The 27053-nt window shown below is 43.8% G+C and overlaps 1 protein-coding gene across 26 annotated transcripts in view; it reads left to right on the forward strand.

Moving 5' to 3' along the window:
• rimbp2b (RIMS binding protein 2b) overlaps positions 1 to 27053 on the forward strand; it is a 99447-nt gene that overhangs the window by 58707 nt on the left and 13687 nt on the right. For 13 of the 26 annotated variants that reach the window (XR_010095255.2, XM_063489129.2, XM_063489133.2 and 10 more), the window contains 16 exons: positions 4960 to 5049; positions 7068 to 7190; positions 8517 to 8621; positions 10559 to 10609; positions 11016 to 11036; positions 14232 to 14436; positions 16230 to 16378; positions 17106 to 17185; positions 17766 to 17875; positions 17975 to 18856; positions 21231 to 21382; positions 21898 to 22551; positions 22784 to 22933; positions 23246 to 23407; positions 24886 to 25662; positions 26761 to 26869. Coding sequence is in view for 25 of the 26 variants with exons in the window: in XM_063489129.2 (XP_063345199.1) it covers positions 4960 to 5049; positions 7068 to 7190; positions 8517 to 8621; positions 10559 to 10609; positions 11016 to 11036; positions 14232 to 14436; positions 16230 to 16378; positions 17106 to 17185; positions 17766 to 17875; positions 17975 to 18856; positions 21231 to 21382; positions 21898 to 22551; positions 22784 to 22933; positions 23246 to 23407; positions 24886 to 25662; positions 26761 to 26869 (3820 nt within the window). In the remaining variant the exon portion in view is untranslated. Of the gene's footprint in view, positions 1 to 4959; positions 5050 to 7067; positions 7191 to 7439; positions 7561 to 8516; positions 8622 to 10558; positions 10610 to 11015; positions 11037 to 14231; positions 14437 to 16229; positions 16379 to 17105; positions 17186 to 17765; positions 17876 to 17974; positions 18857 to 21230; positions 21383 to 21897; positions 22552 to 22783; positions 22934 to 23245; positions 23408 to 24885; positions 25663 to 26760; positions 26870 to 27053 lie in introns of those variants that run through there. The other 13 variants (XM_063489147.2, XM_063489149.2, XM_063489150.2 and 10 more) reach the window with 10 other exon arrangements.

Below are 27053 nucleotides of genomic sequence, written 5' to 3' on the forward strand. Positions count from 1 at the left end.
TTCCAGTGGTTAAAGTTGGTTACCCACGCACTCTGAGGCAAAATACTCAGCTAAAGAATTTTAGAGTATGTGTGATAGTGAGAGTAGATAAAGCATTATTCTTCCGCTCTGTAGTTTGAGAGCTGGGGGGAAAAAAACTGTAGACATCAAAGCCTCTTTATAAAAAGTTGAAGTTTGGCACCACAATAAAAGTATACGTGTTTGAAAGAGAGTAGTAAAAGACTAGTGCAGATGGCCTGAAATTGAATTTTTTCTCTATGAAAGGTAGGAGCTCGAGGGACTCGGCAGTAATTTAAATGGCACTGTCTGGTCCTGGACCATTTGAATTCATTTCGTCATACCCCCGAGCCCCCCCCTCTATAGACGAGCTGTCTTTGTGTGTGGCTTTCTGCCCTAAATAAACACTGCATTAGGACAGTTTTCTTTGCTGCCCTCCTCTCGCCGTCCCTGCCCACAGCAGCACTTCCCTCCTCGCCCATTATTAGCCTGCTGAGTCCAGGGGAAGCTACCCAAAGGACAAACTGTCCCCAAATGGCGAGCAGAAATGGCAGGCTGGTCTCCACAGACTGCGGTACAGCTCTCGTCTCCCCCTGCTCCACCAAGTTTCGAGAACAGCGACGCAAACAGAGACAAGACCAGGGAATCTTTTTGTGAGGGGATGGCGAGTTGACAGTAATGTCACTTCCTGTTTGGTCTAAACCAACTCCCTCTCTCTCCTCTGTTTCCTCTACATCTCATGTTAAAAAGAAGCGCAAACGTGCAGGATTACCTGCGCTGTTGACGAATTTTTAACAGTCTCAATAGGAATACACACTGATACTTCTTTTTTTTTTTTGACCCAGTGTTGAAATTGCACATTTTCATTAATGTCCCCCCTCATCGTGAGTTCAGCGGCCGTGTATATAAACACATCATCTGACTGAGTGTGTGAGTGACAGTAAACACTGTCGCAGCCATCTGGCACCTCTACTTTCCTGGGTATCGGGTGTACAGCTACAGACCATCAGCAGAGCGTGCCTCCGTGAGCATTTAAAGCCTGTTACCATGGCGACGAGCATTAGCTGTATCAGCGTTGCTCGAATATGCGTCCGCGATAATCGAAGATCAGTACTGAGGGAGACGGCGGGCAGGCTCGATAAGTCCAGGGTCTTTATAGCAGTGCCGAAATTTATCTCCAGGGCGCCTTTGTGGTTAGCTTTGGTATCATTAAGGAGCCGTTTGTAAACACAAACACCTTCTGTTTAAGGTGCGATTGGCATCTCATGTTGCCTTGGACGCATGAAGATAGACTATGTTTCTTCTCTTTTTTGTATAGTACAGAAAGTGGCTCATTTTGCTTTTTGCGTCGTGTCCGTGGAATCCTGGTGTGTTAAAGTGTTGTAGAGATTCAAGTGTAAGGGGGGAAAAGGAAAAGTCTGTGAAGCTGACCAACTGTTTAAAGGCGGTCATCTTCACAGTTCTACACCGTTAGATGATATTTTAGGCGCATTTCTGACACTATAATTGAGTTTATTTATACAACTCAATACCTACTGCCACCTCCTAATAATATTAGAGATTACAGAAGTCATGAGGAACCAGTCTTCAGTTAGGGGAAGTATATGCTTTCTCCTTTTGCTGGACATCTAGACAGCTGGCAATTACCTATTCTGAACAAGAGGAATAAGATGCTTTCATCCACATCGAACAGAGGCCGCTGAATATAGAGTTAGTGGGTGAAATGTTTGCATTGCTTGCGAGTTAAATGGCAGAGTTGATTCATCTGTCAGCCTTGTCAAAACTTAACACGTTGCTGCGGCACACGAAGCTGAGTCAGAGCATGTCTGGACCAAATGCACATTTGGAGTAGGAGTAGCCGGGTACTCTGCCCCCAAGGCCTAATTATATTTTTCCACTGCGTATCATTCATGAAACTGTCCTAGCTCTCCTATCCAGATCAAATAGAATGCATTCATTCATTTTCCCCCCTCTTATTGCTGTGGTCCAGTGTGGCAGTCGCTTTTCCTATAATTCAGTCTCTTTGTTCTCTGTCTGTTTTTCGTAATACCTCCTTTCAGTTAAACTTGCTGTTCTTTGTGTGCGTGTCTGCGTTGGTGTGCAAGAAAATCTCATCTCAGCAGAAATCTCAGGTTTTCAGCTGAATAACGCCGAGGACGGCTCAGTATAGGCCACGCTGTTTTCTGCATTGAAATGCTTCCACGGCTTGGCTCACGGGCTCTCCGTAAAAATGTGTCTTGCCAAGGGATTATGACGTGCGCTGATCTGTTTAAAGCATTAACACGTCAACAATACAGAACAAAGTCACAGCTGATTCTCTGTGTTTGACACAATTTGGTTTGCATCGTTATGCGTGTGTTGTCACGTCCAAATCCCCCCCCCCTACCAAAAAAAAAAGGATTTTAAATGAGGATGGCAGTCATATTGAAATGCTTAAATCAACAACAAACCAGGATGTCTAAAGTGCTTCAGTATATTGTTCTTTCAGCGTATGCACGGCAAAATGTCAAGTTTTGCTTTTTTTTCTGTAGCTGTTTGTCCTTCAGCGGGAACACCTGGAGGCTCAGCCAGCCCATATTAACACCGAATTGAAGGATCAATGGATATGAATAGGATTGCCAATGCAATCTACTGCTTGTTCGGGAAGCATTAAAATTGACTGGACACAATCGATGCAAGTGGAATCTTTTTTTCTTTTTTTTGTGACATCAATGAATGAAAAAGCAGCAAAGCTCACTCTCAACTCTCGTACTGTCTTCAGGCTGTTGTTTACTCTGCTTTTCCTTGACAGTGTTTTCTCTTCTATGGTCTTACATATGTGACTTTAATTTATACTGTGTATCGGATGTCACGCTAGTATTGTTATAAGTAGGTGTAGAGAGTAGTAGCAGTTAGAGGCGGGGGTCCAACGATGTGATACTTAACCTATGATACAATATTTTTGCACTTTTAAACATTTTGTGACATGCTGAGTATTGCAGTAGCAAATATTGCGATTTATCTTTTTTCAGTGTGTCACAAGTTGATGCACTCCTTTCTGCTGTACTCAGATTTTCCCCAGCTTTATGTTTAACTTCTCTGTAGCCTGGGTATGGCAGCGTCTATGAAAAGATATCACAATGCTGTCACATGGACTCCAAACCCTTGTTTTCTACAACAACTATGTGGATTCAGGTCTTTGTAAATAAACTGGGTGATGGATCGTGTCATTTTCTTAGCTCCCTTTGAATCGAGAGGTAGCTTTGTCAAGATAAATGTGCCCACTGTCGGCTGCTTTTTCAGTTGAGCTTATTTAATATTTGCTGTTTTCAGAATGGCGGTACGTGAGATGAGCCTTCATGTTCGTAGTAGTCCCTGAACATTTTACTTTCATATAGCACTCACTGGGCCAGCACGGTGGCGTGGTGGTTACCTCACCGTGAGACGGGCCTGGGTTGAATTCATCATCTGGAAAGGGCCTTTCTGTGTGGAGTTTGCATGTTCTCCCTGGCTTCCTCCCACCAAACTCCAAACACAGTTAGTGCGGTCAGTGGGATTAGCCTAACTGGTGATTCTAAATTGCCCGTAGGTGTGAATGTGTGTGTGAAAGGGTGTCTGTGCGGCAGCTAAGATGACCCTGAAGAAGAGGGATGGATGAATATCGTTGCAAATCCCATGTGCTATATCCGTCTGCTTTGTCCCATACTTCCGAAAAAAAAATCCAAGACACGTTTGATATAAATGCACATTGTTCTTTTTGGATTCTTTCTACAATATCTTAATCTTAATTTTAACAACTTCCACTCTCACACTAAATATCGAATACGCTGATGTCATTTAAAACAAAAAAACAACAACAGCACCGTGTGGCGAACTGAAAAAGAATTGTTTTTATTATTCCAGCACTAAAAAGTTCAATTTGTTTTTATTTTATATAGTAAGATATAGATATTTGCTCTCCCTGTATTGATATTATATGATCTACAAAATATGGCAATACTATGCTGTAGCATAAAAGCTAAAAGGCTGTAGAGCTTCCCTGTTTCCTTCGCTCGAAGTGAAGAAATTAATTTAAAAAAAGGGAATAAACAAATACAAAAATTAGTTTTGGTGTTGGCTATTGTTATTTTTGCCATTTCTGTATAAGATATAAATAGAAAACCATGTGATCGTGAAAGAAAATGTGTCTCTTTGTGTTTTGGTGTGCATGTAACACAAACGTCACGCAGGCTGTGCATTAGTGTGCATTAATGTTAGTTTTCCAAGTTTACCTCTTGGGTCATTTTTATGAAGCACCCTTCATAAGTAAAACATAAAGGAGCAGACTCTCCATCACAGGCCATTAGGATGCACTGTATTTACAGTAAATGCATCATGCATGAGCCATTTAGCTTCTTAGCTCCAGACAAGAAGAACCCTTGGCCTACATGCTGCTGCTATAAATTGCACATCTCAGGGAAGTCTCAAGTTGGCACTGCAAATTGCATTCACGGCACGCCACGCGACTGTTGATTGAATGTAATTAAGTTTTCCTTCTCTGCAATGAAGGGATTTTTTTTACTCCCAGCTTGAAGCACTTGGTAGGAAAGATCATTGTGCGTGTGTGTGTGTGTGTGTGTGTGTGTGTGTGTGTGTGTGTGTGTGTGTGTGTGTGTGTGGTATTTGAATACATGTTTGCTTCCAAAACGCTCGCAGCAGTGAAAAACAACATTCTCTGAGTTTCTTGTTCTGTTCATTGCTTTGTATCTGAGATGCTAACACAGAAAACTATTATGACATTCTTATTGTTCTGCTGTAGCAGCTGAAGTGGCAGCTTCTTTTAGCGATGCTTTCTAGAGCGTACAAGAGAAACTCAAGCAGTCTTCTCGGATGAATAATGCATGGGCTATTGCTAACAACATACTGGGCTTGAGTGCTGTGCTCTGGTCTAATCTTTGTGACTTGTGGATTTTAAACAGTTTCCTTTCTGCCTCTTTTGCCTAGGAGAATGAGCTTCAAGACTTCCTCCACGAGAACAAGCACTTGAATCTACAGTTGTTCAGCAACAGCCACAAGGCATCTGACTATGAGGAGGTAAGAGGTGAAAGCTACGTGTAGAAAGCTTGCTGTACATAAGTACACACTAATAGCTGCTAACTTGTCACTGCCTCTCCATCTTGACACAATCTGAAGAGTTTCTGGGTCAAACCATAACACAAACAGATTATGTGTCCTTTTATACTGGATCAATGGAGCCCATTATCAATGAAATCTACAAGACTTACAATCGTACACACACACTATCCCTTCAGTTTTAGTCCCAAGACTTCAAAGGCATTTGGAGCTGATAACAAAAAGTCCAAGTAGACCAACAAGGAGCCCCAGGCCTCTCTATGAATGGGAAAGCAATTTTGTGAAGCAGCTGACTGGCAGGTATTTACTGTTGGTGCTGAAGAAGGGTGGGATGCTTGTTACTGGTGTCTTATCAGGACATGGGTGGCTCTTGCAGCAGTGATCTCAGCTGTTATCGGACTGACAGATATGAGAGTAGCTCTCTGCAGGGTAGCGCAGATACTAGCCCTGGCTTGCAACCCTGTGTTCTGACGCCTGTTATCTTTGAATGAACTAGGAGGGGCTAGTGAGAGAGCCTCCCTCTACCCTTAATAGACTATTGACCTGCTTCTGCTGGATCCAGTGTAGTTGTTCAGTTTGTCTGCATTAGGCGTGGCACCCCCGTCCAGATAGTTTGTAATGTGTGGATGTGGGCCGTTCAGAGGAGACAGACTCGCTGGGTTCTGTGTGTGTTTTGCTTTGCTGATGTCGCTCGAAACGCCCTCCTTGAGGAATCATTAGTCATTCACGGTCACCCTGTGGAAGGGACTTTACCACATTACGGCCGCAGGAGCCAGTCATCTCACTTCCACTTAGGGGCCTTTATAAAAAGCTGCCTCTTAAGTACCAATACAAATGATCTGTGGAAGACAAATTATGAAGAATATGTAGTGTTGGAAATAGTCACAACGCTTGGTTCAGTCAGATGCTTGGTGCTTGGCTAACAAGGAAACATGAATAATGTATTAATATTTTGGTTCATAGCAATGGGAGTGAGTCAATTATATTACTCTTGTGTTAATAACAATTATATAGTTTTAGCAGAGAAACCAGGCAGTTCTCTTACCCGACCAGTTTCTGCCTGTTTTATATGCTTTGCGTGCCATTCAACCGCATCACATTTTATAGTACGGCAAAAGCTGTACAGCTTCATTTATTCCAAAGCAGCAACTCTAACCTTCATGTAGCACGTTATATTCAGCTTGCATAAATATTGTATCAGTCACTGACTGACTGATATGTATTTATTAATATGATATTGGGAAACTGCTGTCTTAATGGACTGGATTACTGAACAGTTTCTGTAATTTTGTGCACTTTCAAAAAAAAGAAAAAAAAATTGGACTAATGCTGTAGACTCTTGGAAACGGCTGTGACAGACTATTTAAGCTCTTCTGCTCTGGAGGCCCCAGCACCAGCACCATGTCTGTTATATAAAGGAACCAGAGTCATTTTTAGTGCTAAGCACAGCTGCTGAAGAGGCCACTTTGTACCGTTATCATTAAAATACATGTGGCATTGTGTTGCATCAGTTGTGAAAGAGTTGCAGTGTTCAAAAACATCCCTGTCGCTGACTCATTGTTAGATATTTTCTCTCATAGACTCATAGGCTCATGATTCATGTAGCCTCTGCATCTGAAAAGTGAAGCCACTGGACAAGTGCCTTAAATCTGGTCTGCTAAAAGTCCAGGCTTAAGGCCACCATATAAAGGTGTATGGGAAGTTACCCTCCTCCTTATCTCATGTACAAACTCAATTCAAATTTTCAGTTGCTAGTTTCAACTTTAAAACAGCCATCATGCTCCATTGTTTGCATCATTAAACTTTAGGGCTGCAGGAGGACAGGGGCAGGTGAGGGAACTTGAAAGGGTATTTACCCATATCACATAAGAATGACATGAATCAATTTTTGTGTTCCAAAAATGCTAAAAATTAGTGACGATTGAATACTGTAATGCAACTCATCAAAACGCTGGACCTTGCTTTTCCCTTGTGCACAGGTGAAGTCTGAGTATGCCCAGCTCAAAGAGACCCTTGGTGCTGTGACACAGGAGAGAGATTTAGCCCTGTGGGAGAGGAACCAGCTCCAAGCCAAACTGGAGAACCTAGAGCAGGTGCTCAAGGTGAGGAAGATGGGGCCTAGAACAGACGCTGTCTGTCAATACTGTGTGCATTTCCATTTCTAGTAATTCATCTGTCCTGGGATTCCTTTTCATTTATGGAGCCTAACCCTTTTGCCAGTACCCCTTTCTCCTATCTGTGCTACACTGCCTCCATCTGGTTATTTTCCGCTATACTGTCTAATGGCCTCGACATGTCTGTTGCCTTCCAGTGTCGTGTTGGGAGGTCTGACCAGGAGCTGTGAAAGAGTAGAAGCTCGGAACAGTCTGCGCTCTTCCCTTTCCTATTTCACCTTTTCACGTTGTCCTACCCGACTTGATCTGTCCCTTCCTTCTTTCCCCTTGCCCCCTCTGCCCCTGCTAGATTTATAAGGTATCACTGCTATGTCCATCTGTTGGGGAGAAGCCCATTCTGAATGCTTTCTGTCAACCTCAGTGGCTGTGCTTATCCCTACCTTTATCCGCGGGCTGCCAGACATACGAATGGTCACGTGGCTATACGACCACAGCACTGCTTAATGTGATTTATGCATGAGGCGGGACAAAGAGTTTGGCTTTACGATGACGGGAGGGGGAGGAAGACTAGATGATAATGTCACCTACACGTCCGATGACATTACCTATCTTAGATTTTTACTGGCATGTAAATGTCATTTGCTTCTTTCACCTTACAGCGCTGCAAATATTCACATGTAGTGGGAGCGGTGATGTGACACGGGCACACTGTGTTAGGAAGAGCCGAGCATTCAGTCCCCCCCGTACTGTATGGCTTCTTTTGTTGTTATGGATGACCACAGACAAGTGAGCACGTCAGAGAGTTTGCTCACCCTTTTCACGTAACACGAAACCTCGCATTGATCACGCAAAGACGGCTTTTCAAAGTAACCGAGACGAAACAGGTCTCGTGTTACCTAAAGGGGGCAGCAAACCTCACTGCCGATGGAAGTTTCTCGTTCACACACCAAAGCATCCCTAGTCCTCATCCATAAGCACCTTTGCGCAAGATGAGATCTGATCTTTCCCACGGATCGTTCGACATAAACATGTCTTCACGTGGCATTTGCTGTGGCATAGTTTATGTCTTTCTTGATTTTTTAAGGGTTTAAAGGTCAGTACACTGTTAACCAGCCTCTGTATGCGTAATGTGTGCACATGTAACACTTCTGAATGTGGAGTTAAAGACTGCAGATGCATTTTGTGTTGGCTCCGTGCCTTTGGGTATTAGTACCACTAACAGCAGCCCTCTCTATGCCCCCCACCCCATCCCCATCCCCCTTCCTTCCACAATTTTCCCCTCCGGCTCTCCATCCCTACACCCCTTGTGGACAGCATATGCGAGAGGCTGCGGAGCGGAGGCAGCAGCTAGAGTTGGAGCATGAGCAGGCCTTGGCTGTACTCAATGCAAAGCAGCAGGAGATTGACATTCTCCAGAAGGTAAGAGAACTCCCAGCACCAGTGGGGATGGGCTTTTGTGTTTGCCCGGCTTTTGGCCTGTGTCATGGGTGAAAGAGCTTTTTGTTGAACACCCGTGCGAAACATACAGCGTAACAAAGGTGAAAGTCAACAGAAACGAAACTGAAGTTAAAGGAGTGCATGATTTTCTCTACGCTTTTTCTCGTCATTTTCAGCACCGGCACTAGTTTCGCACGAGCGTCTCCATCGCATCCCCATCCTGCAGCTGTTTATCAAACCCAGAGCGTTTCTGGAGCACTCTTGTTTGTCACAAGCGAGCAAATCAGACTTTCAGAATCCAAAGTAGACACGACACTTTTTATAGCCACACTTTAATAAAGGAAAAAAAAGAGGCTCGCGCTGGCCATTTGATGGTTGGCCTTCCTCCACTGTGCACTGAAGCTGACTGTAATGTGAAAGCAACGGCTGAGATTGCTGATAGTGTGAACATGATAGGAATTGTCACCAATGCCTTCTCTGGCAACACTGTGAGCGCCCTCGTGTTGCTGTTGCTGCAGTGTTCTGACTTCACAGTCAGCCCTTCACAGGCAGTCGTTCTCAGCTTTTTTCTCTCATTAACAGAAGCTCATTACTGCCTTATCTTCCTGCAGACACTCACTGCTCTCTGTGTTCTAAATTAATTGCCTGCAAAGTAGATTTATGAAATCGTAAAGCCCCGCAGATGCTCTCGTATTTATGTGCAATGCTTTTTTTTTTTTTTTCTCAACAGATGTTTCTCGTTTTCATAAGAAAAATGACGCGTATGATGCCGTGTTTCCGTACACTCCTTGTCTTTTAGAATGTAACCTCCCATTTTTCTGGAGCGCACTAGCATAAAAAATCAGATCATAAATCTACACCTTTTGATGTAGCCCAAAAACAACTATTTAAACCAGGGGTCCTCAATCCCAGTCCACGAGGGCCGGTGTCCCTGCAGGTTTTAGATGTGTCCTTGATCCATCACAGCTTATTTAAATGGATAAATTACCTTCTCAACATGTCTTGAAGTTCTCCAGAGGCCTGGCAATGAACTAATCATGTGATTCAGGTGTGTTGACCCAAGGTGAGATCTAAGACCTGCAGGGACACCGGCCCTCGCGGACTGGGATTGAGGACCCCTGATTTAAACAAACACCCTGGCAAGATGTTCACTGTCTGAAACGGCCATTTACATATCGTGTAACGAAAAGAAAAAAAGCCACAGCCAGAGTAAACGTTGCAGTATTTTTTATCTACAGATACATGGGCGGACTCAAACTTAGGTTTTTTTTGCCCATAGATGATGCAGGAAGTCGTCTTCCCTTAAAAATGGCTGTGCTCCTACCACGATCAGCAGTTCCTGTTAGCTTTGCAAAAATGTACAGCTGTGTACTCTGCTTTGCTCCTGTGTTGTTGACAACACGTGAGCATTTATGTCACTTTCACCTCTGTAGCTGATGTTATATCTGAAGGAGGAGCCTTACTATGATTTCTGTGTTGAGGGAAACCATAATAGAAGCAATAAAATCATGTGTGCATCTAACCCCTGGGCTGGTAGTCAGAGACTCTTGTGCAGGTGTTCTTCAGCTTGCAGTTGCTTATTTGATTATATTCAGTTTCTTGCATGCACTTAATGCTTTCATGTTGCACAGCTCTCCGAAAGATAAATGACAAACCTGCTTAACAAAACATAAAACCGGAGAGGCGAAAATGGTTTGAGAAAAGACACGATATTCGGCGATATCTTATCGAATCAAGCGACTGCTGGCAAACGTGAGTGCGGACGGGGGTCCGCGCTGTCTTTTCAACCATTTTCACCTCGCGCACCAATGAATGCCTTTGAGAGATGCTCTTTGTGAGGATCTCTCGTCGGTGTTTTAAAAGAAACTAAAGCACAGCATAAACTGCAATGTAAGTGAACTGCACCTTGTGTTTCTCAGGCTCAGGTTGAGGCTAAAAAGGAACATGAGGGCGCTGTCCATCTGTTAGAGGTGAGCGTCTGGACTCTGGGGGTCTTGGGGGCTTTGCTGTGTGTTTTTGTGTATGCTGCTCAAGCCGTTTCCTGCTTTCCGTGACCTCACTTCCTGAATTTTTTTTGTTTCTTTAAAGTCTTATTGTTTTAAAACTATCTTGGCCAGAGTATACTGCTTTTTTTCACAGTATCTTTAAAATAACTTTTGGTATAGAGAGTTGCTTTTCAGGTAAATGAACCATAAAGCACGCAAAAATCTATATTTAGTCTTTGTATTGGCATTGTAATACGGCGATATGTATGCGTGTGTGTTGAAAAGACTGTGATTTTAGAGATGTGTATGAGTGATCACATGTGTGTAATTGTGCTTTATTTCTTTCCTACATCTCTTGTCATTGTATGGATGTGTGTTTATGCTTATACAGAACCACTTGGACAGCATGCAGGTATTTCAGAATTGCTTTTATTTATTTACTTGATATATATGAGTATATATATTTTTACGCCTTTTATTAGCGGGATATACAGCAGCCCGGTATGTAGACCCATGGGGCCAAGTAACACCACATTGTGAATTAAGATCAACATTTATCTGGCTAAAGAGATAACATAAAAAATGCAGTTATCAGCTGATTTAACGTGCGGTCATGCCTTTTGGCTTTTCAGAGCAATTTTTCACATCGATCTTTTCGTACAGCCCTTTCAGCTCGTTTCACAAGGCAAGACTCACGAGTGGACTCTTTGAAAGGGTGAAACATGACTAATAGATAACACGGAGGTCTTTCTGGCCTGATCATAAAGAAACATTGATGAAAAGAATCAGAAAACCAAGTAACAAAATACACTTTAATTCAATGTAAATCACTTGTATCGACATGTATTCGCATCTGATATGTTAAAAGTATATTTACATGTGAGCAAACAAAACTCTCAGGCTAAAATAATTAAGTTTTTCCGAAGTATAATATTCTCTCTTCATTATAATATGTAGTAACTGCATTTCTAGTATAGGATACAGTACCAGACGATGATGAATGTGATCCTTTTTCCTTTGTAGCGTTGCATGTGTGTTTATGCAGCATGTGTTTTAAAAACCGTCTACTTGCCATACAACTAACTGTATGATGCTGCTCAAACTAGTGTCTCCTGATTTACTAATTCTGTTTCATAAATGCAGGAATATATTTGTCGTCAGTCTGCCAGCAGCATGTTATATCCAGCAGCAACCTGCCTGCATGAAACGCTGTTTTAACAGAAATACTGATGCGGCGGGCATCGCTGTGTTTTTGGGCGGCGCTGTATAATTCCACGGTCGCTTCAGTATCTTCCAGAGCCTCTCAGACTGCGCTCGGTTTCGGACCGAGAAGTGATTGCTAATGCATTGCATCATTTTACATGGGAAACCATGCTGCAGCACCTGGAATTTTCTATTGAACCTGCCCAAGCGGTCATGTTCAGTTTGTCAGTGTTAGTCTGTGCGATAATGTTTCCTGCTCTCAACGTGTACGGATGATGTTATGCAAAATTTTTGTTATTGTTGAAATCTTACAGAAAGACCAGTACCAACAGCAAGCAGACCTCCGTACCTTGTGTGTGGATCTCATCTCAAGTCCAGTCATATCCAGTGGTGAAGAAATTGCACTGTTGTGTTGCACTCAGCTTAAATACACAGCAAAGTGATAATCCCAGTAAATACAATTATGATTTCATTTATTAAGGGAAAAAAGTTATCCAAACTTAGCGGTCCCTGTGTGAAAAAAGTAATTGTATCCTAAATCTATTAACTGGTTGTGAACTGCAATCAAGCTTTTTGTGACGACTGGCAGTGAATCTTTCACTGTGGAGGAATTTTGACCCACTCTTTTTCTCATAATTGTTTTAATTCAGACACGTTGGAGGGTTTTGAAGCATAATCAGCATGTTTAAGGTCATGCTGAATCTTAACTCGGCTCATTTTGCTTTTTGTTTTGTTTTTTTGAGCCATTCAGAGTTGGACTTGCCGATGTTTTTGGACCGCTGTCCTGTTGCACAATCCAAATGTTCTTGAGCTTCAGGTCATGAAGTGATGAATGGATGTTCTCCTTCAGGATTTTCTCTAAAAGCAGCCACACATGATCACTCTGCCACCACCATGTTTGACTGCTGGTGCGATCCTCTTTTTGTGGAATGCTGTGTTGCTTTCACACCAGGAAAAAAAGAAAAAAACCTACCAAAAAGTTCAGCTTTTGTGTCATCAGTCCACAGAATATTTCCCAAAAGCGATCAGCAAAACGTCTTTCAGCAAATGTGAGACAAGCCTTTGTGTCAGTGGTGGATTTTTCCTTGGACTCTCTCATGGGTGCCGCTTTTGCCCACTCTCTTTCTTATTGTTGATTCATGAACTCTGACCTTAACTGTGAGGCCTGCAGTCTTTTAGATGTTCTTCTGGTTTTTTTGTGACCACTATCGATGCGCTTCTGGAGTCATTTTGATAAATTCCCCACTATTCCAGCCATATCTCCTCCATTTGGAGATAATAGCTCTAACTATGGTTCACTGTCTTTGTAACCATTTCCAGACCGATAGATGTCAACGACTTTGTTTCTCGGCTGTTTTTTCAGATTGATGTTTTGAGCTCTTTGAGCCTATTTCGCTTTTTCAGACAAGCTGCATTTAAGTGATTTCTTGTTTCAGCAGGTCTGGCAGTAATCAGACCTAAGCTAAAATCAGCATTCCAAATAAATGTGGTTAATCAAAGTTTATTCATGATTTAACAAGAGGGGAAATTACTTTCTTCACAAAGGGCCAGGTAGGTTTGGATAGCTTTTTTTCCATTGATAAATCAAAATCATCATTTAAAAACTGCATTTTGTATTCACTGGCGTCATCTTTAGTATTAGATTTAATATTGAAATTTGTTTTATGATCTGAAAAAATGTAAGTGTGACAAATATACAAAAAAGGGCTATTCTGCATTTCCAGCAGAGATTACGCAAACTGAAGTAAATAGTGCATTTTATGGCGGCTATTCTCATCTTCGGATAAATACAGACCCAGTTAGTAGTGGAGCACCAGTGCATACTCCCTGGATGGTGTGCAGTGTGTGGGATAGACTTAAAATAAACCGCACTACTCATGCTCATCACAGTTTCAGAAACACGTTACCCTCTGCTGCAGTGTGCTTTCAACACTGTTTGCCTTAATTCGCTTAAAGCTTCCTGTTTTTGGTCTTTTTAAGGTCTTACACGACAATAACAAAAACATATAATATCATCGTCCTCGTCCTTTAAGACAGTTTGGGTATGCTTTGAAATAAGTTTTATTTGGAGTACTGTTATTATGAACTGTAGGATAGTTGTGCATGCAATTTGTATAATGTACCGTCAGTAGTGGTCAAGAAGTTATTTCAAGGTTTATTTTCTTTGTAATGACTGATCAGTGTTATTAGTCCTACAGTACATGTCTGTTTTTTTGTTCACGTGTAGACAGTTCAACAAAGCGTCACCTGTTTTAGATGCGTGAACTCTTTTTGTGTCTTTATCACTATTTTTCTTCTTTGTCTCCATTCCGTTTCTCTCCCTTTCCCATCCTTATCTGTTTTTTTCTCTCCTCCTCCGTCTCTCGCTTCTGTCTCAATGTGTCTCCTCCCTCCCCGCCATCAGGCCAAAGTCCGCGAGCTGGAGGAGAAATGTCGGACTCAGAGTGAGCAGTTCAACCTCCTGTCTAAAGAGCTGGAGAAGTTTCGGCTCCAGGCTGGGAAGTTTGATATCCTCAGCACTGAACCCTTAACTGTGTGTGAATCTCCTGGGTCTCCGAACAAATCCCTGTCACAGCTCCTTAATGGACTGGCTGCCCCCACAGAGAAAGGTAAAGGCCATTTGTTAGCATTAAAGCTCATGCTTTCAGCAGATAAATGTTACGCCGGTACTGTAGATCACCTGTATTCAAGTGTACAGTTAATTAAGATGTATCGTTCCAGTCTTATAGGAACTATTAGTAGTAGTAGTTTTTATGACTTCCCTCATAAAAAGTAAAATTAACTAAACGTTTAGAAATATTAAGTCAAAGAGAGCTGTGTCACCTGTAATCTGTTTAAATGGCCTCTAGTATGTGAAACTTTTTAAATCAATGCATAAATTACTCACTAATTACAGCACAGCGTGTTGTTTAGGTTGTTGTTTCTATGTAATTTTGCACATTTACAAAATACAGTTATGTGCTAATTTAAAAATTAAATTTAAAGGACCCAAAGACAAAAGTAAAGTAACGCGTGGTGGCTGAAGAACAGGTGGAATAGCAAAGTGGCTGTGTTACTAAGGAGGGTAGCACAGGTGCTGAGCAGACAGGAAGGAGTGCTGGTGAAGGCGGGATCTATTTGTGGGAAAGGACAGTGTTGAGGACAGAATCCCTCTCTGTGGTGGAGGATACCACCATGAAAGAAAGAGGGAAACTGAATAAGTTCAGGGAATGATGCGGGACACTCAAGGGGGCTGAATCTTGGTACTCCAGCAGACCAGTTTTCCTCAGGGTGGGAGTTAATAGATATCATCTATCCTCCCACTGTAGCCACTGGGAGCCAGCAAGTAGAATGACTCAGGAACTGGTTGTAGGTCATCAGTGCTGTTTAGGCTTTTGGGCAGGTGTGGCGTAAGTCGACTCAGGAGTCGCAGGTGGAGTAAAAATATCTTTTTACTTTAGTCGAGCCAGGAGTTTAAGTTATTGTCTGAGTATCAATCAAGTCTCTGTACTGGCCATTAAGACTTTAGCCGAGTTTGGCTGGAAAACTGCAGCCGACTCTGGGACAGTCTTAGTAATTGGTTATGTGTCAGCTGACTCAGACTCAGGAACAGTTGCCTGACACAGAAACAATCCAAACTTTAGCGAGTGACTCAAGGAGCAACACCACTCTCAGGAACAGGCTGAGAAACAGGAGCAGTTGATTCAGGACCTGGCTTGACCTGACCCAGGATAAGGACAGACGCTGGCAGGCACACTGTGCAACAGTGCCTGTGATGTAACAGTGAGCCGAGCAGTGGAGATGCATGATGTCAGCGCTGACTGCATCTCATTCTGGATGCCACTTTCCTTCGTCACCCCTAAAAATCAGTATCCATTGGGCCACTTTTATTCAGTTTGTACTAAATTCAGGTTATCCACACAGAGATCACAGAACACATGGATGCTGTCAGGTTGAAGAACTAAGAATAAGTCAAATCAAACCAAAAGGAAGAAGATAGCAACAGCAGAGTTCAGGCAGAAACAAGTACACAGTCCACAGATTAATGATATAAAGTGATCCAAAAAAACTAAGAGCCAGGATGGAACAGCCGGGGAACACAGAGTACACGCAGATGATCACACAGACAACAAGGAGAAGCACAGGACTATAAATACAGACAGAGCTAATTCAGTAATTGATGAAAAAAGGTGAAAGAGATTCACCAAAGAAGTGATGGACAAATAAAACCAAAGCAAACAAGTACTCTGATAGAGCCACATGAATCATCCCGCTTAACAAAAATTTCATGAAATCAAATTGAATTAAATGGCAGAACCTTTTTAAAGGACAGCATGCAGTCAAATACAAGATGAAAATTCTGACTTTGTTATCAGTTCTGTTATATTGTGATGTGTGGAGCTATGTTGCTTTTGTTCCACAGGCAATGAGGCCCCAACAAGCAGATCTTTGATATCGGAGTTCATTCGACCACTCCAAGTCAGCGGAGACAAGCCCGAGCTCCTCTCTGTCAAGCCAACATTCCTCACTCGCGGTCGAGCCAGCAGTCCAGCGCGGGCTTTACTCTCTGAGGTATATTATAGTGTCCATTTGTACTCTATCTTTTTACCCGTCCGAAATCAGATCGATTCGATACATCTCAAACAAATGGAATCTAATAAACTGCGGAAAGACGGTCTAAAAATCCCAAACGACACCGTTGAGACACAACGTGGGAGAATTCCCAATAATTTCAATCGTTTGCTCCACGTATTTGACCCAAAAGCATTTCTGTTGTCACTCAGGTCAGTGGAGCTCTAATAGTTTCTGTGAAAAAGCTTTTTATTATCATTTTGTTTTTTAAGCTGAACTCACCAGTATTAGATCCATTCCCTCGCTCATACCTCTGTGATCCCTTACGTAGACGGCACATTTGGGAAAATGCTGATTCATTTTAATCTAAATAATGTCTTTGGGCTGAACACGAGAAAATCCACACAGCGGGAATCCAGGAGGCTTCTCGGTGTTACTCATGCAGATTATTTGGGATTGATCAAATATATTTAGTTGACACAAGCTAAAACACTGAACCAAAGGGAATGTCATACATGTTTATGAGCTTTAAAAATATTCAAAATTCAAGAAAGAGCTGCGAAAGGAGGAGCAGACTTTTTCTTTTTCGCTGTCTTTGAAAACCTCTGAGCTTCTCCCTCTTTACTGTATTAAAACATCTGAGCAGGCCCTGTCACAGTGTATGGGCGAAAAGTGCAAAGCATTCGATGTTGAAACTGTGAAAATCTGTGAATGCTTCCTTCTCCAGATGGACAAAGATCTCAGCTCCACCACCAGATCCAAACCACGGTTCACAGGGAAGGTCCGTCTGTGTGTTGCTCGCTACAGGTATGCACACAAAACACACAATTACTTTTTCACCCACTGCTGTATTTGTAAAATAAATAAATGGAAAAAAAAAAAGTTTGATCCTCATGAGTTTATCATTTCAAACCTACAGGGCTTTGTGCTTACGTTACACCACTACCCCTAAACCAAAGTGAAATCATTGTGATCATTTAAAACAGAGGTGGTGGAAAATCTCTCGCACTGCACTGAAAATCTTGCTCTGTTATTTGCTTTCTCTCGCAGCGCTGTGGTCTTAAATGTGACTCAGTGTTTCTGCTGCTAAAGAAAATAACCTGTCAGCACAGAAAATAATTGGAATCCTCAAGCACACAGATTTGTGAAACAGGGCCAAAGCTTTCAACCCACACTCTCTTCAAACCTCTCATATTTGCAAACAGCCAAATATAATAGAACAGAAAACAAACTTTGTATTTTCAAAGCAGCGCTCGGCAAATCGTTTTTCCTCGACATACATATTATGTTTGTGGTGTTTGATATAAAACAAACCCAGATGGAGAATAATTGCAACAAAAAAGTGTGCACTTTGGAAGCTAATTAATTTGTTTTCTTTTTACTGTAGTTACAATCCTTATGATGGACCCAATGAGCATCCTGAGGCAGAGCTCCCCCTGGTGGCTGGGAAGTACCTTTACATTTACGGAACAATGGACGAGGATGGCTTTTATGAAGGTCAGACCTTTTTTTAAAATGTGTGTTGTTTTTTTTTAATCACATCTTGCACTTTACCACTTCACCAAAGTACCAGCTGCATCCTTTTTGTGTCCTCAGGAGAGCTGCTGGATGGACAGAGAGGACTCGTCCCATCCAATTTTGTAGATTTTATCCAAGATGAGGAGGCGCCCTCTGTCCAGCACAGGGACATATTAACTAAAGAACCTGGCTACCTCAACCACAGTAGCCTGAGGCCTCAAAGACCTGGGGTCGGCACAGGAACAGGCATAAGCAGCCTGCTGTCTGACAGTAAATTAGACTGTCTAAGCACCAGCAGCTTGGGCATGGACCTCCTGGGCTCCTCCACCAATGGCACGGGAACCTTGGATGTCAGCATTGACGAGGTCGGTGAAGACATTGTGCCTTATCCCCGCCGCATCAACCTGATTAAGCAACTGGCCAAAAGTGTGATTATTGGCTGGGATCCTCCGGTGTTCCCACCAGGCTGGGGCTCCATTAGTGGCTACAATGTCTTGGTGGATAAGGAGGTTCGTATGAGTGTCCCCTACGGGGGCAGGACAAAGTCTCTTATTGAAAAGCTCAATCTGGCCACAAACACCTACCGCATCTCAGTGCAGAGCATCACTGACAGGGGCCTGTCAGACGAACTTCGGTGCACTCTTCTCGTGGGTAAGGACGTGGTGGTGGCACCTTACTACCTGCGGGTGGACAGCATCACGCAGGTCTCTGCTGAGCTGTCTTGGATGCCCAGCAACAGCAACTACAGTCACACCATCTTCCTCAACGGTGCAGAGTATGACATGGTCAAGGCCGGGGGCTATAAGTACAAGTTTTTCAACTTGAAGCCGATGACAGTTTACAAGGTGAAGGTTGTCGCGCAGCCACATCAGGTGCCTTGGCAGCTTCCAGTGGATCAAAGGGAAAAGAGGGAAATCTCTGTGGAGTTCTGCACTCAGCCTGCAGGTCAGTCCTTAAAACGTAAGTCACCCCAGTGCAGAAATAATTGGTTTTGTGAATCACAGCAGTGGAGGAATTTTCCTCTGCATGGTGCATGGTTGCATGGCCGTGGCTAGAAATGCTGGGATATTTGTAGCCATGCTAGCATGACTAGAGATATCAATGTCAGTCTCTTGGTTGGTTGGTTGGTTGATCAGTCCATCTTACTGAAGTAAAGCCTCACAAAATCCTTGGTGGTGTGGCTTTAGACACATAATACTGTTACTACTGCTAAAGGCTTGTGTTGTGCTTAAAATACATTTTGCCTTGGCTTGTCTATCTTTTTTTTCTTTTTCCCACTTGGGGGCAGTATAAAGTTGTTGAGGTGAATGTTGAATGTTTACACATCCAACAGACTCAGCAACGTCTGAGAAAAATATGTAACAACATGCTTCCCTTCCTATATCTCACTTAGTCCTTAACCTTATCTGCTGTTTGGTGCCGGTACAAACTGCAAACAGCTGCCTGCTGCATGCGAAAATAAGGTTAATCAGACACTCGGTGTGAAGCAAAGTCTTGTTGTTTGCAAATGCACCAAGGCAGGTACAAAATGCTTTGGATAAAAGGCTAACATGGCCTTCTTTTTATCCCAGTCTGAACGGTGCTCTTACAGACTTTGTTCTGCATAAAAAGCTTTGATTTCACAATAAATAAAAGCCTGAAAAATTTCCATCTGAGGTACCAGTCATCGTGTTTAATCAGGCACACACATCAAGGTCATTACACTTACAAACATTTTAGTCATTTTGATTTCTCCCCAGCTACCTTTATATTGCCCTCGAGGATCTGTGTGTGTGCTTTTGTGATAAGACGTAAAGGGTAGAAACACGAACAAACAAGAAAAAAGACGTTCTGATAAAGCTGTAACGTGAAAACCCGCTTAAGAAGTATTCTGAAAACAAGGGTGTAAATATTAAGCATGCATCTCTGGGATTTCTTCTCCCAGGAGGCTCTTTGTTGCTTGACTGTTGCCAGTGTTAACTTGGGTCTCACGGCCCTGCTGTCAAGCGAGAAAAGCCAAGGACAGGTAAAACTAGTCAGCCCGTTGTTGCCTATAGATTGAATATGGTTCATATTATTGCTTTTTATATGCACTCGGAGGGATGTTTAATGTGTGACACCTTCCATTTACCATGGAAGGAGACACTTCCAATTATTATGGCAGTCACTGAGAAAAGTGGAGCCAAACGGGAGATGACAGAGAGTTATGACGTCAAGAAGTGAAAAAAGAGAGAGAGAAATGGGGGAAAGACGGAGATCGAGGCTGAAGTTTGAATTGACATTTTGTGTTGGCAGCTGACGAGCCCGCATGCTGAGAGTTCATTAAACGATCCATCTATTGAATATGTTAATTAGAGGCGTCTAAAATTGTCTGAATAGTGGTGGCAGACAGCCGCTGTCAGTGACGACGGCAGTATCTGGAAGTGCTATATTAGGCTTCTGCACTCAGCGTGTGTTCTTCAAACAAGTTGCTTCATTAGTGCTTAGTGATGCATTTTTAATATTAGTCGCACAGAGCGGCTACCAGTTCGCTCCCTGGAAATCAGCGTCTGCCGTTTGTGTCCACTACTAATGAAAGTGGCTCCACTGAGATATTCATTTAAACACTCGTTTCGGCTCTCGGAGGAGAGCGCGTTGTTTGTGACGGGGGCCGTTTAAAAATGACAAGAGAAAATGAAATCTCCAAACAGCTACTGCTGCTATTCGGAGACTGCGTTTTCTCCCAACAGTCAGTCTTAGAAATGTGATTAAGATTGCTCTGATGTAGATTCCCGAACGCTCGCGCAGCTGCACGTCACGGCTCGGAGATTCTGCTGACTGACTGTGACTCCCTCTTGCTCGCTGTGTGGCTGCAGGTGAACGGCGGCGCTGCACAGATGGGCATGTTGTTTAGTATGCATGCAGGATGGACAGATTGAGAAAATAGCAAACTGGGGGTTTTTTTTAGATGCTCGGAAGAATATTGTCAGCAAGAGCATGATATTGCTATACATATAGCCAATGTTGGCAGACTTGGATTTTTCAACCAGTGCCCCGACATAAACCTGTTTATAGATAGAAAGAAAAATCATCCTACTGGTAAATACTGCTATTCAGCCGTCCCCGACTGATGTTATCATATGATATACCAGCTATTCATCTTAGTGAAATAGGTTTTAAATTCGAGACGTGTACTACAAATCCTCCAGATCGAGAACATGCTTATTCCATCCCACAGTGGATATTGAACGCCAGCGGTCCACAGTACAAAGGTCAGCTCATTCATTTTTGATCAAACAGGCAGGGATGGCAGGAACAGGCAGTCTGTCTTTATTTCCTCTCTCCTTGTCTGATAAATGTGCACTGTTCTCCGCAGGCCCCCCTCTCCCTCCCCAGGAGGTGCAGGTCCAGTGTGGTCAAACACCCGGGGTCCTGCAAGTGAGATGGAAGCCGCCGCCCCTGACGCCTTCAGGAACCTCCAACGGAGCCAGTGTGATAGGCTACGCCGTGTGCACAAAGGGACAAAAGGTAACAAACAAAAAATTATTATTATTATTTTTTTTGTCTTACACTGCAGATCTTAAAATGGGTAGCCTCTGCCTTCCTGAGTTGTAACTTCTCAGTAGCACTCTATTGCCATCTCCTGGAGAAAGTCTTTAATGTTCATATGCAGCCCCGAGGCATGAGAAATAAACAGGTTTGCCCTGGGTCCCTTTTTCTACAGGCTATTTTTGTTATGCACACGTATGTATCCAGTAACTATGTTTTTATCTTATTTTGAACTAAATGCCAGATATATGCTTTATTTATTAAGTATTTGACCGTTCCCTGAGAGGTGTGAAGTGAGTGTGAAGTTTAAAAATGGTGCTGTGGCTGTAAGGCTTCAAATCTGCCTTTAGTGAGTTTTTAGATTATGGTAACTGTCTCGTAGAACTTATATTTTACGACAGCCAAGATGTAAAAGCTAGATGATACGTGTATGTTTGTATGAGGACATTCTGAATTGCCCTTTGGTAAAGACTCTGGTTTCTTTGTAAATGCAGATAGCAGAGGTCTTGTACCCCACAGCAGACTATGTGACTGTGGACTTAACCAGGATTCAGGGTCTGGAGGCGAGGGAAGTCATTGTAAGGACGTTATCAACACAAGGAGAGTCCCAGGACTCGCCTGTGGCCATCATACCGCACAATCTCTTGGGCTCTCCACGCCTTTCCCACAGAACCGCTGCACCTTCCCATCCCACACCCCACCCAGTTCACTCACAAACCCACCCTCCTTATCCATCGACGTACCCCCCGAACCACCCTCAGCCCCAGGTGCAGCCTCTGCCTCGACCCCAGCCCCACACGTTGCCCCACGCACAGCCTCACTCGCAGCCCATCCGCCCCCCTCCTCCCTATCCGCAGCCTCATTTTCACCGCAACTCCATGCCCAAATCCAAACCATTAGTAAGTGCCAGAGAGCCAGAAACCAAAGAGCATGAGGTGGGCCTGCGGCCAGCCCAGCCCTGGGAACGCTCCCCGTCTCCGCTGCCTCCCATGCGAGGTCCCAACCTGGAGCCACCGCCCTTCCAGCCACAGCGATCTCCCTCTCCTCAGAGGATCCTGCCGCAGCCTCAGGGAGTCCCCATCCCCAACACCATCGCCAAGGCCATGGCCAGGGAAGCTGCCCAGAGAGTGTTTGCTGAGGGTAACCGGGTGTGTGAGGATTTCACTCTTAAACCTTTTCACAGCATGTGATGAGAGAGCTCCCAGCCAAAAAACTATGGTAATATCTTTTAGGCTGCTTTGTAAACAAGCAGTGCTTTGGAGGAAATCATTAGATTTGTGAAAATATAGTAAGATAGTAAGCAACTTGTTTGTCTTTCTCATCCTCTCGGTTATTCTTCTCTCCTTTTTCCATCTAAAAGTTTGACTTTTCCCCTGTCAGGTCGAGAAAAGGAATATCTTCAGTGAGCGAGGTAATGCTTTGCATCCTGTCAACTCTGATGAGGAGGAGGATGGCTACGACTCGCCTCACGCCAGGAGGAGAGGCGCCTCGGTGGATGAATTCCTCAGGGGCTCCGAGTTAGGCAGACAGGTACTTTACAGAAAACACAAGCTGTGCTCAGCCTGTCAGGAGAATCGGTTTGTTGGATCAAATCAGTCTGAAATCAAACTGAGTCCCATCTTAATGTGTGTATTATAATCTGTACTGTAGGCTTATAATTTGGACACTTTATAAGATACATCTTGCATTCAGAACTTCCTTAACTCTTAAAGGGACAGATTCAGCAGGTTTCAGGTTGACAGCATCACACAGTTGCTGAAAATAAAAGACCTGAATTCAGAGCTTTTATTACTTACCAAACAATCGCTCTTCAGCTTGCTTTCTCTCATTCATTTCCCTTAGCACCATCATCACCACTACAGCCACAGTGAGGAGTACTACACAGAGAGCAGCCGAGGATCTGACCTGTCTGACATCCTGGAGGAGGACGAGGAGGATCTTTACTCTGAGATGCAGCTGGAGGAAGGCCGCAGACGCAGCATCAACTCTCACAACACTCTCAAGGTACATATTTACCTGCACGCCTTCACTCTACAGTGGCCTGGAGGGAGGATACAGGAAGGTGGGGAGAAATAAAGATATAGGGAAGAAGGGCTCTGCCACCTCTGGAGATACCCGCTATCTTTCACAAGCTCTACAACCAGGCCCGTCGTGGTTTTGCCTGGCTAATCTCCCGTGCCTGTTAGCTGCGTTAGCCGAATCAGCCTCCCCACCCTAACCTGCTCCTCCACCCCTGCCCCTCCAGCTCTGCTTTATTCTTCCCAGGCTGATCATATGGGAATGGCTGTGTATACATAAGCTGTACAAGATGCATGTGAGAAGGGAAGGGTGTAAACAAACTCCCCCCCCCAAAAAAATACAGTGTTTTCTTTTACCATTTGCATTGCATTTGGATGCTCGATTTACTGCACCAGACTAGTTTTACAAGTGTTGAAAGTCAAAATGTTAAGACTGTGAACTTGAAATGCAACTATTAATATACTGTACTGTATCAAAGGGTCATGGCATATCAAGTACACATGGGAATCTCATTTAAGTGAGTACTTAAATGGAAATATCCACTTTTGTTTATGTCTGTCATGTCCTAATGTTTAATTTGAATGTTATTGTTAACATTGTCGGCACATGATCCCGTCTTCATTTGGTCTGTCAGCGGGGATGTGTGGAAGACAACTTGATATCATGAAAGAAAAGCATTATTATAAGAGCGAGAGCTACCTGTACTGTATTGGCTGATCTTTTCTTTGTATTATAGCAGAAAATCACTACAGGTTCGGTTAGCATACCGCTGATTTTGTCCAGTAAAACCCGTACATCAATGTGGTGTTAATGAGGGGTATATACTGGTGTATTAACTCTGTCTGTGCACCAGTTCTTCATCTCCTTTTTGTCATCACATCTATGTGTAAATCTCTGCTGCACATTTTTCATTCTCTTTAAACGTTTAGATGTTGTAAAGCGACCGTGAATACGCAGGAGGAGTGTGTCCACTCAGCTTGGCATTGTTCTTTTGTTTTCTTTTTTTTTGCTTTTTAAAAACTTCATCTGCTCATTTCATCCTCATAAATGTTCCCACCGCCCTCACCTGTAACACTCACAGCGTCCAACTCTTTCTTTCGTTTAAATGTTTTCCATGTTTAAACTCTGTGTCCACTTTTAACGATTTGCCGCTCCATCTTAAAGCTGTGACAGATTCCTGTTCAGAGCATGCCATTTCCTCCTCACGGAATGAGACTGCATGTCTTACCACATAGCCACAAATAACTAATTCTGTCTTTATTTTGTCTTTCCCCCCCATTTGTTCTATTCACACACTGTGTTGTTTCCTGCCTGTTCTAAAACCTTCGAAAAACTTTACAAACCCCCCCCCCTCCCTCGCAAAAATATAAACTGAACCGTTTGCTTGAACTGACTCGAACTGAACTGTGAAATTGTGGGACGTTGAACCCCCCTCCTACCCCCAACCTCGGTCGCGACTGAAGGCATATTACAAGCGTCAGGACTTAGCTGAGGAAAGAGACTGCTGGGACCTCCAGAGGGAGGTGGTGAAGCAGAAATCGCTCCGCAGCAAGCGTCTCCACAGCATCCCTGAGGTGGCCGAGGAAGAGTCGGACAGCGTGGACAGCATGGGTCAGCGTCTGTCCTTCGAAGACGGGGGGCGACCGGGAACGCCACACACTCAGCGGAGGATGTACCCCCAAGACGCTCACATGCGCAACCATCTCACCCCCAGCAAGAGCACCCGCCTGCAACGCCAACGCTCTTCCCCTCGCTTCACCGACAGCCGGTACTGCTACGGCGCCGACGACCGCAGCTTGGGACGACCCAACCGCCAGAACACCAAGAGCCCTGACAGCGGTTTAGACTGCGGCAGTGAAGAAGAAGGCTCTTTAGGGCGGGGCCATCGAGGGTACTACGCTCACGGGAGCCCCATGCGAGGACCTGTGCGCATCATTCACTGTGAAGGCCCCGTAGAGAGGCGGGCGCTGGCCATGGGCCGGAAAAGGACTCTCACACGGCAGTGCAGCGTGGAGGAGGAGTTCTCCGATGTCCCAGTGACCGCGGCCAAGTCGGTACACACGGGTGATTTTAGGAACAGGGAGCACTTTGGGCCCGGTCGGGATGCTGGGCCGCGAAACTACTCCAGGGAAGGGGCCCTGAGCGAGGGCAGGCTGAACGAGCTGGACAGGGTCTATTACAGCCCCCACAGGGAGGCTAGGGCCCAGTCTTTGTCCAGGCTCAACCGGGACCAGGCGCTGGTGTGTGATTCAGACTTTCTGATGTACTTTCCATCAGCAAGCTGCAGCCATTCTGTTTTCTTAATGTTGTGTGTTTGTTTTTTTGATTTTTTTTTTTTGTTTTCTTTTTAAGAGAACCCCCTTTCTTTCGTTTGACTTTCTGTTTTCCTCCATTCTTGACAGTTTATCACATGGTCATGGTTGGTCTCATTTAATGTTTTATTTTGTGTGAATTACTTTGCTTGTATTTCGAGTGTTCGGTGGATTTTATAAAGTAGAACTTTCAAATTACCTAAAGGCCATTTAACAAAGTTTTGACTTCTCATGTCTTTGAGGGGAAAGGCTCCATGTAAAGGAAAGTCTCTGTGCAGTGCATGGGGACATGCTGCTCCTCTGCTCTCCCCCCGCCTGTGCCTTCTTCTCTCTGCCAGCTGCAGACTTCATACGTTGCTCTCCATGTCTCACCCTTTAGAGCTCCAGCCATCTCCTGCTTTCCATCACTTCACATACAAAAAAGGAGGCCAATTCAAGACTTTTAGCCTGTTGGGATTCATTTAAGCCTTCATCTCTGTCTTAAAATTCTTCTTCATCACGACTTTTCACGTCATTCCAGCTGATGTGATCCGAAGCCACAGGCTAAAGGCGTTAGTATCTTTTGCTCATTTGACCACAGCTTCCCGAAACTCATACTCGTTCTCTTCCCACTCTCGCTCTCTCTGTTCTTTCACCATGATTTCTGTCACTTTGTGCCATCATTTGCTTCCTTTTCTCATCAAGGTGCTGACATGCACAGAACAAAACAAAACAAACAAATGGTCTTTAGCTTAACATCTGACCTTTCCCGAACCCCTGTCCATGTTGTTGTGTTGGGGGTTGATTTGATTTGCTTTTCTTTTGATGGTTTGTTCGGTTTCTTTACCATTATTATTATTTTTCCTATTATTTTGCCTTCCTAAGGACAAATGGAAACCACATCATTTGCTCTTATGTTTTTGTTTTTAGTTGTTTTAACAGGATTGTGGGATTTCTTTTTGAAATATTATTTTAAATGTTTACTTGCCTGCAGGTTGTAGGTGAATCGCGGTGCTAACTTCTTCTCTGTTGTTTTTCACTCCTAAGATCATTGGGAACTCGCCGTCACATGGAAGCGCCGATCGTCTGGACCATTCAGGGAGGAGGCCGGTTCACATCGGCACCCCTCCTCAGCGACGACCTATCCCATCCATTGGTTAGTGAGGTCACCACATGAGGATCTCCACCTGCAGGGCCACTGATGTTTGTGCTTGTGATTTATACCATGTCTTACCCATATGAGCCGAGCTGTACATCTCTCCCATAGAGCTTAAACAACCACGTAGACCCCCCGTGTTTTTTTTTGTTTTGTTTTTTTGTTTTGTTTTTTGAGGGGGGTG

This window comes from Pelmatolapia mariae, linkage group LG12 (genome assembly GCF_036321145.2).
Source record: "Pelmatolapia mariae isolate MD_Pm_ZW linkage group LG12, Pm_UMD_F_2, whole genome shotgun sequence".
Taxonomy (NCBI): domain Eukaryota; kingdom Metazoa; phylum Chordata; class Actinopteri; order Cichliformes; family Cichlidae; genus Pelmatolapia; species Pelmatolapia mariae.